Source organism: Schistosoma mansoni, chromosome 6 (genome assembly GCF_000237925.1).
Source record: "Schistosoma mansoni strain Puerto Rico chromosome 6, complete genome".
In the NCBI taxonomy this organism is placed as follows: Eukaryota; Metazoa; Platyhelminthes; class Trematoda; order Strigeidida; family Schistosomatidae; genus Schistosoma; species Schistosoma mansoni.
The window spans coordinates 17,274,443-17,288,236 of record NC_031500.1 but is presented as its reverse complement, the minus strand read 5'-3'; the positions used below and the strand labels follow the sequence as shown (position 1 = coordinate 17,288,236).

The 13,794-nt window shown below is 35.1% G+C and overlaps 1 protein-coding gene across 1 annotated transcript in view; it reads left to right on the top strand.

Moving 5' to 3' along the window:
• Window positions 1-1,790: 1,790 nt before the first annotated feature.
• Smp_016810 (hypothetical protein) overlaps window positions 1,791-13,794 on the top strand; it is a gene marked incomplete at its 5' end in the record, with an annotated part of 25,520 nt that continues 13,516 nt past the window's right edge. The window contains 5 exons of the mRNA XM_018798439.1: window positions 1,791-2,077; window positions 5,906-5,990; window positions 9,782-10,127; window positions 11,107-11,174; window positions 13,011-13,055. Coding sequence (XP_018653381.1) covers window positions 1,791-2,077; window positions 5,906-5,990; window positions 9,782-10,127; window positions 11,107-11,174; window positions 13,011-13,055 — 831 coding nt within the window. The remainder of the gene's footprint in view (window positions 2,078-5,905; window positions 5,991-9,781; window positions 10,128-11,106; window positions 11,175-13,010; window positions 13,056-13,794) is intronic.

Sequence of the window (13,794 nt, the reverse complement as noted above, 5' to 3'; positions counted from 1 at the left end):
CGGTGATGACGTTGTCAGTTAACTAGGAAGAATTGGTTGATCACATTCGTTCGTTATTAAATGAAATTAGTGATTTCTTACAAACTTATTGAATATTTTGATGAACGGATAACTTTTTGAAATCATGCTGTAGTACAAATTTGTATATTCATAGTCTAAAACTTGCATAAATCACGCAGACGACTTCTCCCTTTTACAGAGTGAAGCTCGAGACATATGTCCTAACCTTTAATGACATTATCTTTTCAATTACTGAACTCAATAATTAACCTACTTTTCACATTCATAGATTGTTTTCTCCGTTTAGTGATTCTGTAGCGGAGTTCCTTTATACGAAATAGAATTGCTGACTCTATGCTTGCCCTACTCTCTTTTACCAAGGCTTGGGTCCGTCAACAGACCCCAGTGAGGCTTCAGGTGTAGTTGTCACAAATTATTTTACAAAAAAAGTCCTTACTATTCGACTTTAGACAGCTCTATCAGAAGTTATTAGTGTACTCATTTCACTGATCAGGATCATAACACATTTTATGTTTACATGATAAAATTCTTTGTGATTATTTGCCTACTTATATGACAATCTACTGTTTATAATGACTGATCTTGAAAGGATTCGCCTGCGTGTTGTAAAAGCAACTAGTTTATGTAAATAAAGTCGATGGTCAGATCATACCACAACATTTGTCTATGAAGTAATGGATTATTGGTTTTATCTATGGAACTAACTGTTGGCATTATGATTAGAGTTTGTTATATATCAGTAATTCCCAACACTGAATTTCGTTTGATCAAAACAGTTTTTGCACTAATTGCAACGACGACGTATTCTGATAATAATTTAAGAGACTGGGAATACTTTTGACTATGTATTTTAATTCAAAACAAATCATTTGTCGATGACTTGTAACACCTCTCCTACAATTAAGTTTGGTTATTGGTTGTTTTTGTCAATTAACTTATTTAACTAATAGTGTTATTCGAACAGTAACAATCTATCTGCGACAACCTACGCACATATCCCTCTCCCTAGCTTAAAGATCGCTCTATGAATCATTCGCTTTCTCATATACTTATGCGCTTGAATCATATTAATTAACTCGACTCTGAATCCACCTCTAGATTCGCTTGCTTGCGCATATTAGCCTTTCTACTCAAATCCGCTTGATGTGCTTGATCTGCGCTATTCAATAATAAACTGTAGTCGGCACTTCGTGTTGCCTTCTGAATTGATACACCGTTGGGATTTATTTAATAACAGTTATCAGGGTGACTGATATATGAAGCCCAAGGAATCACCTCGAAGCCAAGCCTCTACAGACTAACTGGTCAATAATAGTGATTAAAATGGTTTTAAGTTCACGATGAAAGATATATTCATATCTAGATAAAGTGTATTCTAATCAGTGGTAAGGACCGGTAGTCACGGCTTAGGTTTATCGTTAGAATGTGATCAACACTATAGAGACCAGTGCAGTAGGGCTTTAGAAAATACTGAGTAATCAGTTAATGTATTTATTAACTTTCTGTCCTATACAGATCACATTTGTGAGGTAGTCAATTTTCATCAACTGAGGTTTTTGGGATATTACTGCATATCGCCAATCACCATCTAAGTCGACTTGAACAAATGCACATATATCCCCGATTCTACGTTACGAACGACTAATTGATTGACTATGTCTAATTCATTATTGTTAAATACATTTTGTAACATGTTTTGCTTTATAAGACCATTCATCGTTATGAAATTCCCTTAACATGAAATCTGATTGATATTTCTTCTTGTAGTAATGCGACTAAATCGTCCAACATTTGTTATACAACGATGTGAACCAACTGAACTTTACCTGGATGATATAGCAGGGTCTTTAACAGCATATGACGCAAGTATTCGTGGAGACCTTGATGGTATTTCTTTAAATCTTCTATCTGCTGGTAATATACCTCCCTCTTCAAATTCTCATGAATCTCCTAACTATGATCATGAACTAAATAATGACAGCAAAGATAATTATAATTATATACAACCTAAAGTTGGAGGATATAGTGAACTGTTAAGTTTGACTCATTCGTTTGGGTAAGTATGAAATTTCAAAAGATAAACTAACATTACTTTTACGACTTCAATATAGAAATTCGATCACATTTCCGTTGACTGATTAGTGCAAATATATGTGTGTTCTTTATGGGGAGTATTTCGAAGTTTATTTCTTTTTATTTATTTAAACACATAAATATTGGTACAAAGAGGAACCAGATATATATGCACCGCACAAATCTCATTTGATTTGAGTGAGGGCTGTGATGCTGCCCAGGTGCCCAAACTGAAACAGGTGGTTTTCTAACGGGGCCACACTCGGAGCCTTTGACCTAAAGATCTGATCCACAAAGCAGTGGAGCATCGTAAGGAGATCCACTCCCATGGTTGCCGATGACCAACGATTGATTCATACGCCATTTGTTCCTTAGGATACTGGAGCCAGCCCATGTGCACCATTTGTTTGGCATAAAGGTTTTCCAACTCTCCTAGGTGGACTTTCCGTGTCCACCTACCCGGTTAAAGCGCCAGACATTCGCTTTTCGTCCTTTCAATTTCGTAAACAACACCCTAGCCAGGAGAAGGCAGTGAGTAGGACTTCCTTGACAGAGGCTATATATTTGCGTGGCTATGTGAGAGCATTTGGAGAGGGGGAGCGTACTCTCCCCACTCTCGGCCGTACCAGGGAATTTGGGGGCTTTCGAAATTTATATCAGTTATGTTTTTGTTAGTAATCGTAAATATATATTTCAGCTATTCTTTGGTATTCCTTCCTTGTTTCATAATGTACATTTAGTCGTGGATTATTTACCAACTGTATATAAAATTTCTGATTGATCTTTCAGCTTGTTAATTATAGAAACGCACTGCCGAGGAGTCCCGTACTTGAGACGAAACGGCCATCCAATGCTTACAGGTTTTCAGTGGTGGTCTAACTTAGATTGACTCGTGAATTCAACTGTTAAAGTACTAAAATCTCCACAAATCCCCATACTGATAATGATTATAGAAGCAACAAATTTAGATATAATGATCAGTTTTTTTCAAAGTTTATAATATTCAGCGACTATCCACTGATATTTAAAAAAATTAATTTTTGTTATTTCCTAAATTATTAGTTTTAGGGTCAACGTTTCCAGTTGAATTTTTAAGAAATTCTCATTTATATATTTAATAAGTTAGAAACAACTGATGTCATCTGCTGTAATTAATTACTTATTAACCTTCTTATTTAAAATCAATAACTCGGTGGTAACATTTGGTTGAAATCTTTTAACTATCTAAGTTGTTAAATTCAATTATTATCGGAAGGAGGTTTTGTGGAGATTTTAGTAATTTTATATATTGTTGAGACCATGAGTCAATTGAAGCTAGACCACCATGGAAAACCTGGAAGCACTGGATTCGCAATGCTGAGGAGTCCCACAATAGGACGAAACGGCTGTGCAGTGCTTCCAGGTTTTCCATAGTGGTCTAGCTTCAATTGATTCATGATCTCAACTATATAAAATTCAATTATTTTTTAATTTCGATTTAATAAAAACATTAACACATCATTTTCACTTCATGCATTGCTATTGTTAGCGTTGACGAAATGTAAATACACTTGTAAATGTAATTTTAAAGATTAACATATATTATTATCGCAATCGAATTCACGAGTCCATTTTACGCTGGAGAACCATTGAGAACCTGGAAACACTGGAAGATCGTCTCGTCCTAGTATGGGACTCCTCAACAGTGCACACCCACGATCTCGCACTCAGGACTCGAACTTATGACTCCCAGTCTCGCTCACGAACGATTAACCTACAGACCACTGAGCCGACATCCAATGGTGTTAACGTCTAACTCCAATGAATCCATGATTTAATCAACCCTTCATCCATTGTCTGAAGTGAATAACTGTCTCATAACCGATACAGATTGGACTCTACTGGTAGTGGCTTCAGTGATGGTCTAGCTTAGATAAACTCATGAATTCAACTGTTGAAATACTACAATCTCCACAAATTCCCATACTGATAATTATTGATTGATTGTTTCACCTTATTAAGAAATCGATATTATCCAGATCGTTTTTCATTCTTGTCATTCATGTAGTAATTGAAACCTTCTTATCACAGTGCAATTTTGTTTTAAAAAATCTCATTTTGAAACGCTAATTTTCACTATATCTGTGTTCTTCTTCTAATATATTGACCTGCGCTACACTGATATTATCATAAGAGATAGTGGTAGATACATTTAGAGAGTTGGAATAAAATCTTTGGTAAAATTTATATTCCAGTACATTGTATTCGCTCTATGAGAAAAGTGGTCGAAATTGTTAGACAACATGACACACTTCAATAGATGGTCTTGTCGGTTCGCCGATCTTAGATGATCTCGTAATCTCTTCAAACATAACAGAAACAGCATAATTTCTTGTGTTTTTTAAAAGCATAGTACATGAAGGAGCCAGTCAAAATCGATAATGTGGTTTTATGACTTTCTCACGACATCCGAATATCACTCATGTCAAACATTAGGAATACCTTTGTATGATGCTGTTCAAAACGTTTTAAATGATAACGAAAAGTTACCTTTTGTCACCATAGAGTAAAAATAATGTTGTTGAACATACCACGTGTTCAATCCTATCTTTGTAGATGGAGTATGGCAGCAAATCAACACTACAGTGTCGACTTAGAGACAATATTACTAAATCCCAATCCTTGATCCTAAAACAAACTTTTACCTGGTGGCATTGTATTTTATGGACAAACTAATTAGTTGGCCCATCTTACTTTTTTGCACTAAATTCACTCATCCATATGACTACAGAGTTTTTTTTACATTATAGCTGATGTTAATTTGTAACGAAAACCCTAACCTCAAAGCCCTTATTCCAACGATAAATATCTAACTCTATCTAGGAACAATATGATATCTTTGAAAAAGCTATATGTTTTTTTCAAGAGTTTACGAGAACGGATAATCTCTCTTAATAAGGATAAGTTTCTATATCATCTTTTTTTCTCAGTTTACTGGCAGATTAATCTATAGACGACTTTAATAGATTCACTAAATATTTTAAATCCGTTTACACTTTGTTATATTATTGTTCCCCTCCCGACCGTTGCTACTACCTTGACGTGGTGGTCGGGCTTCCCTATCGTGATGAACCAATCGAGCTATACTGGTTGGAACAATCGTTCCTCAAGGTCCTACCATGCCAGACAGGTCGGTTGAAGAGTAGTAAGACTAAAAGCAGCAAACCCAAGGTCCGAAGGCGAAGTCGTACTGCCGACTGTACAGAGGTGTGGCAGCAGTAAGGTGTTTCCTTCAGATAACCAGCATAACAGTGATGCTGCCTTCCCACAAGGATGGGTGAGGTTAGAATAGGTCGACCCTAAAAATGCACACCTCACCTTATCCCACGGATATCCGTCTCCGGCGGTAAGATCCCAACAAGTACGGAGCTAAAACAAAAACTACCCACTAAAAGGTCATGCGTGACTGACCTCAAGCAGTTGTCCCTTGGACACTGAGGTCACACTCTCAGATCATTAGGACCACTTCTAATCCAATTTTCTCTTCAGTTACCTCTAGAAGAACCCTTTCACGGTGTGGGCAACCGGGAAGTGATAACTGCTCTCATACCTCTAACACCACTCAAGATCACTATATTCATAATCAATCTCTTTTCCCTCCCTCCTCATAAAACTATTATTCATTTACAAAGATTTTCGTGATTAGTTGAGAACTGGTTGAAAATTAATTGCCCTTATTTTAAGTTCATCTCACCACAAAAACAAATGATAATGACAAGTAAGTAAGAAAGAAAACTGTCATTCACATCTTATCTCTTTATTTATTTTATAGTACTATTTATTTGGGTGAAACATTCTCAGCCCATATAAATTTACACAATGAAAGTAATCAAATTTGTTACAATGTTGAATTAAAAGTAAGTCATAACGTTAATAGCTTCAATAATAATAATATTTATTTATTCTTATCTTATTTAAACACATAAATATTGGTACAAAGAGGAACCAGATATATATGCGCCACACAAATCGCATTCGATTTGTGTGAGAGCTGTGATAAGGCAGTAGAGCATCGTGAGGAGATGCAGTCCCATAGTAGGTGGTGACCAACGATTGATTGATACGCCATTTGTTCCATCAGGATCCTGGAGCGCATGTGCACGATTGGTTTGGAATCAGGGTTTACCAACTATCCTAGGTGAACTTTCTGTGTCCACCAACCCGGTTAAATTGCCGGACATTCGCTTTTCGTCCTCTCAATTTCGTAAACAACAGTAATGCCACGAGAAGGCAGTGAGTAGGACTCCCCTGACACAGGCTATATACGCGTGGCTATGTGAGAGCATTTGGAGAGGGAGAGCGGACTCTCCACATTTTCCTCCGGACCCGGGCATTTGGGGGCGGATGAAGTCGGAGGAAGAGATTCACAATTCACAAATGTATATTTGGGTTTATTTCGGCTTTCTTTATCTGTTCAACGTTCCTTTTAGAGTTCAAAGATTTCATTCAAAATCTGACAACATCCTACTACCATGTGAACTGAAGACCACGTAATTTTTCATTTAGAAAGAAACATTAAGTGGAGTTTTTATATATGACATAATACTAATCATGCTGTGAAACAATAAAAAAACGCTGAATATGAAGACGTTTGTTGTATGTAGACAAAGAAACTAAAATCGATAAATAATTCATGTGAATTGTGGTTAGCATTGAAACCCAAGACGCATGTTGCTTCTTTCACTTGAACATATCTTTATCCAAGAGTTAATATTCACAGTGGGGCTCAAACCCAGCACTTTTCGCTTCAAAATTCAGCACTTTATGTACTAATTTACTGTTTCCAAATAGATGGAGCGAGATTTGAATTTGTGTTTTAACTACTAGGCAATCAGCCTAGCATTAAAAAGTTTAGAGAATAGAACGTTATAATGAGGAAAAAAGATATCACACTATTCAAATATTAAAGATTGGTAACTGCTGGTTCCACGTATTTACTGAAACTAATTCGAAAACTGTGATTAAAAGAATTCAATTCAGCATATACTCAGTAATACAACATCATAAGATGTCCGTGGTGGAACAGAATACACTGCTGATATGTGTAAATGTGAACTTTAACCCCATTAACCAATATTTTTTCATTAGGGCTGCTTCAATTTTTGTCAATTATTTAAGAAAGTAAAGATATAATAAATGAAGAGAAGCGTTTTATACTCGTTCCTAACGGGTAAGTGGATTCCCTCATTGTTCTTCCTTTCGATTTTGAGCTTTAAAATTATTTAGCAGTATTTACTCTAAAAAAAATCTATTCTTTCTTTTCAAACCATATTGTTGATGTATAATTTTCTGGACTACTACTAATACTATTACTAATTCTTCTACTCTGATATCATGCTGTGTTGATGTAGTGCGACAACTGGCACTGACAAACATAGATATGAGATTTAAGTTTGTATAAGTTACTTTTTTTATTGAAGAGGACGGAGATCTAAATGAAACAATAATCAATAATTGGAATGAATGTTTTAAAAGCCCTGGAACTATGAATTTTACAAAGATTTCAATCTGAACCGTTGGATATTAATATAGTCTGTAACAACCTAAGTTTTGACTCGTATCTACTTCCATGAATATTTAGTATCATAAATATATAATGAGACATCTCAAGAATAGTAGAGTTGTATCAGTAAATCATCTAATTATAAGCAACGTGGAACCTAGCAATGTAGTTCGAACCACCAAGAACTAACTCAACTGGCTGTAAAGAAATCAGTCAAAAGAGTTGAAAATATTAACTGGAAGAGATAAACGATAAGGCAAGTGAAAAACATTCGAGATTTAGATGAAATGAAAAACTGTGGATCATCAGTAACTATAACAGGAATTAACAAATAAAAGGGGGTTAGTTTATAATTCATATATTCCAGAAAAAGCATACAGTTTATATAACTTTCCTAGGTTTTAAATTCTTTAAGATTGCTTAATGATGAAATTATTATACATTCAGAGATTTTAGAAGCCATCTCAAGTTAGGGATGGTTGTAAGTGATGGTGGAATACAGGAAGCGAGACTTGTTCTAGCTTCGAGACTTAATGTGAACATCAACACTAGGGTAAAAGCAGATACAGTCGATGAGTCCTAAAAACAAAACGAAACGCGCTTACTCGACCCTTTTCCTATCCATAATCTAAACATATAAGAAAAGTAATAACTAGATACTACATTGCGAAGGATCTGCTTAGGGTGTACATAACATAATAAAGACTGAATAATTTTAGGTTGTAATGCCAACATAACGAGGAAACTCAAACCCTCTCACATAAAACATCGAAAACTAATTCGTCAATATTATCAATAAAATTCTTCAGCTGATAATAACATAGGATCCTAAGCAAATAGTAGAAAACTCTATATCAAATGTCAAAGATGAAAATAAATTAAATAAGTACACAAAAATCCAACGAATTTATTGTACTTAGCAAGAGATGGAATTAACTTGTGAAAATACAATTGAATTCACGAGTCGATCTAAGCTAGACAACCATTGAAAACATGGGAGCATTGGATGGTTGTTTCGTCCTAGTATGGGACTCCTCATTAGTGCGTATCCACGATCCCATAATAGGACAAAACAGCCGTTCAGTGCCTACAAGTTTTTCATGATGGTCTAGCTTAAATTGACTTGTGAATTCAACTGTAAAAATACTACAATCTTCACAAATCCCCATACTAAAAAGACAATTGTTAAATTACATCGACAAAATAGAGAAAAAAAGTACAAAATTTTACAATACCAATCATCATTATTATTTCTGCCCCCAAATGCCCTGGTCCGGCGGAAAATGGGGAGAGTCCGCTCTCCCTCTCCAAATGCTCTCACATAGCCACGCGTATATAGCCTGTGTCAGGGGAGTCCTACTCACTGCCTTCTCGTGGCATTACTGTTGTTTACGAAATTGAGAGGACGAAAAGCGAATGTCCGGCAATTTAACCGGGTTGGTGGACACAGAAAGTTCACCTAGGATAGTTGGTAAACCCTGATTCCAAACCAATCGTGCACATGCGCTCCAGGATCCTGATGGAACAAATGGCGTATCAATCAATCGTTGGTCACCACCTACTATGGGACTGCATCTCCTCACGATGCTCTACTGCCTTATCACAGCTCTCACACAAATCGAATGCGATTTGTGTGGCGCATATATATCTGGTTCCTCTTTGTACCAATATTTATGTGTTTAAATAAATAAATAGATCATCCATCTTCTGTATATTGTGTAGCTTCTTGATATTAGAGATATTTATCAGAGAAAATCCAACTAAATTGATCAATCTGAATTTGTTAGTTATGTTATCTCGGATCTCATGAATTGTGTACTTTACTTCAATTTTTATCTCAATTCAAGGTTTTGAAAGTACATTTGTAGTTTTTGGATCGAATATCAACTATCTGACCGATTTAACTAATATGTAACTCTGTGGTTTAAACTATAAACGACTTATTTATTTGAATTTTAAAGGTGGATTGTATATGTGTTCTACTAAAGATTCTTATTACAAATAGATACTTCTTTGTGATAGCTTAATTGACCATACCATCTTCTGCACCAATTGGTGTTCAATAATCATCAGACTTCTTTCCTTTAATTATATATTGTTTTCCTTCGATATTTTGTTGATTGCATTCATTTTATAAAAATGTAGGTTGCTCTTCATAACCGTATCGAATCGATCACTTTACCGATATTCACTTCTCTAAATGGTCAATCTAATAGTACTGTTGTTTTACGCAATTCTTCAACAAATTCAGAATCATCAAATACACATACAAGTCCAAGTTTGGGTAGTAATGCTGGTGGAACCAATACTAAGGATAGTGTTTTTGATTTACAGCCAGGACAATCATTGAATGCGATTATTAGTCATGAATTGAAAGAATTAGGGGTTCATAACCTACGATGTACAGTCTCATATTTTCAAACTAGTTCTCATGGTAAATCGGAAAGTTCATCACATGTGGTAGCATATGAATCTCCACGGTTAACATCAGGTTAGTGTTTATCTATTGTTATCTTTCAAGTACAGTTATGTCTGTGCACTTATTGATAATTAAAGTTTTTGATTTGAACTAAGCTCACAACCCATTCATATTTCAACTAAATTTTGTGTCTACGATTGATCACTGAGTAGTGACCGATGTTACGTATGTCCAGTCCTTCCTAGTACTGGTCAGATTCTATCGATTGAACCCGCCAAGAAATCACATTTGATATTGATTAACTAGAATGTTGCTGAGTTTCATTGAGAATTTAATCCAGTATTTTGGTGTATTGTATCATAATAAATTAGTTTCAAAGTGTTACATAATCAACATATTAACAGTAAACAAAGGGAAAATATTTATATAAAACGTGAAATTTAATCTGTTACAACTTTAACCGGTGTATACATTTGGATATAAATTACTTACTTACTTACGCCTGTTACCCCTCGTGGAGGAGCATAGGCCGTACACCAGCATTCTCCATCCAACCCTTTCTTGGGCAATCCTTTCCAGTTGTTATTCATCCTTTTCATATCTTCTTCTATTTCCCGGCGTGATGTGTTCTTTGGCCTTCCTCTTTTCCGCTTCCCTTCAAGATTCCAAGTTAGGGCTTCCCTCGTGATGCACATTGGTGATTTCCTCAATGTATGTCTGATCCTCTTCAGCTGGAAGCTGTTTTGTCCTCTCCCATAAAACGCTGTTACTGATAGTATCCGGCCAGTGAATGTTGAGTATTTTACGTAAAAAACTGTTTATAAATACTTGCACCTTCTTGACGATGGATGTTGTAGTTCTCCACATTTCAGCTCCGTACAGTCGGACTGACTTGACGTTCGTATTGAAGTGGATGCAAATTACAAATGAGATTTTTAGTAACACAATGTTCTACCTTAAAAATGGTAATTTGGAAATTTGCTCTTGTTATTATGATTTCTTCGTTTCTGAAAAACGATTGTCCTCTTAAAATCTCTCTTTCTTTTGTCAGGTCTTTCATCTCGTGATACTACTAGTAAACGTGAACCAATTACATTTCAACGCTTATATAAATTTATGGTAGGTTCAATCATTAGTTTATATGTGATGAGTTATTAAATTTTGTGATTCAAATTCCTAAAAGAGCTATTTATTTACAATAAACAAATTTAATACCGAACAGTTGGTTTGTGTAACCCCTTATGGTTCAAAATAGCTCTCATCGAAACAGTATGGTACATAAACGAATACCTAAATCTATACTTGATAAACGACTAGCATCTCGATAACTCAAATGATTGGATTCTATCATCTATTTGTAGCCTTAAATCGTTGTTAATCAAATTCCTCTTTTCGGTAGATACATTGAAGTATGACGTTGATCAAATTAAGACTGCCAAACTAATGAGTTTGAAAATTGTAAAATTAGTATGGTGAGATTTATGAAAAAGTTTTCATACTTTAAAAATACGAACTCATCTTAGCTAGACTACTAATGGAAACCTGAGAGCACTGGATGTCCGTTTCGTCTTAATGCGAACCTTCTTGAAACAGTGCACATACATGACATCGCATCCAGAAATAGAAACTAGGACCTTCGGTTGAACATTTGAAGGAATTTCACAAATACAATAAAAGAGAATCAATAGAAAATTTTCATTTGAAACAATTTGATGAAAATAAAACGAATTAATTATTTCTACATACAGAATAAGGGAGTTATTCTTTAACCGTCAGTTTAAAGAAAACAATGTGAAGTTTCGAGAAACAGACTCCATCAATCCTCGAAAAGGATGTCGTTTGTATTTATACATCCATATTCATGTACATTGATGAATTCAACTGCTCATGTAATTCTCACCATACTAGACTCAGCTTCTCATACAAATAAGAGAAAATTTCTCGATTTGGTTATCAATACAGCGAATTATTATTGATACTGTTCAGCTAAATCTATCGACTAGTCTACATATATACAACTAAACACAGTTAAAATGGCATGTGCAAATGAACTGGTACAGTTGTTTATTTCTCCCTGACATTACAACTAGCCTGTAGGATATTAATATAATTCAGTTCTAGGATGTTATTTTTTTTGTAATCGAGAACTGATCTAAGTTGAATAATCACTGAAAACTAGGGCACACAGCAACTGTCTCATCTTAGTATGGGACTCCTTCAAATATAATCGGAGTTCAGGAGTCTCTATCCGATTACAATCCGTCCTACCTACTTTAAAAGCATTCGTTTTAGGAAATGATATTACTTAGTGGTTATCCAATTTTGTAAAACTAATAACTATTAATTAATAACTTATATACCAGGTACAAATTCATGTACTTCGAGTCACAATAGAAACATTAGGGCCAGTGATAATACTCGTTTGAGCAAATCAAATTGAATGAAGTCGAGCTCGAACCTAGAGCTTATTGGCTGAAAGCCGAAAACCATCACTACTGAGCTACCGTTCTGCTACGTAATTAGCAAATCTCTATTGATGAAAATAGATTCCATCTTAATTCCTATTATATAGTTATGATTACATGACTCAGAATCGATCAAAATGGCGTAGGTGTATACACTCTTTATCTTCCCTTAAACCTTAAGATTAAAATTGCTTCATAACGTTCTTCCTTCCTATACTATATCATTATATGCAACCTATCTTTTATATATTATCACCATTAAATCAACTATTTCTATGAATCCGGTGTTCATCTTGTTGTGCTAACGAGGTATGGCAACTTGGACCGATGCATAAATGTGCCTGGTCCTACGTTGTAGCCGACTGACTGACTGACTGACTATGATTACATTTAGTGTAAGGAGTGATTTTCTTTTAGTTTAGTCAGTAGAAATGCCTTTCATTTCAATTCTTTGCGATATCATCATTTCTAAATACATATATATTTACAGGTCAACAAACCTTTGGATGTCCGAAAGAAATTTTCAATAGTTGATGTAAGTCAAATATTTTTTCTTACTGATAGTAATTAGAACCCATCAAATTGATTGTATAATTTTTTTAGTGTTCATTCTCATGTTTTACAGTTTTTAATAGTACAGTTATTTTGTTAAACCAACTGCACTTTGTAAGTTATTGTTTGTATGTTTTACTCCTCTTCTCCCCCCCCTCTCTCTCCATATGATATCATGCTAAATGTTCATTTGAACGCCGTATACTCTTTATTGTTCACGGTTACTGATTAATAGTAGGATCAAGTATTTATATACAATTGACTTGCCGATTTGTTGTCATTCACAGTTGAAATGTTCTAATGTGTACTCTGTTGAGCTGTTTACTATTTATCCACAATCATAGATTGTTCTAATTAGCTCGAAGTCATGTACACAAGCCTCCACAGGATACTTTCGTGATCTACGCTAGTAACTAATATATATATATATATATATATATATATATATATATATATATATATATATTGTTCTCAGAAAGGGGTTTTGTTGAGATTTTAGTATTTTTATATAGTTGAGATCATGAGTCAATTGAAGGTAGACCACCATGGTAAACCTGGAAGCACTGGACGTTCGTTTCGTCTTATTGTTGGGCTCCTCAGCAGTGCACATCCACGATCCCGCCTCATGAGATTCAAACCCAGGACCTATCAGTCTCGCGCGTGAACACTTAACCGATAGACCACTGAGGAGTCCCACATTAGGACGAAACGACCGTCCGAAT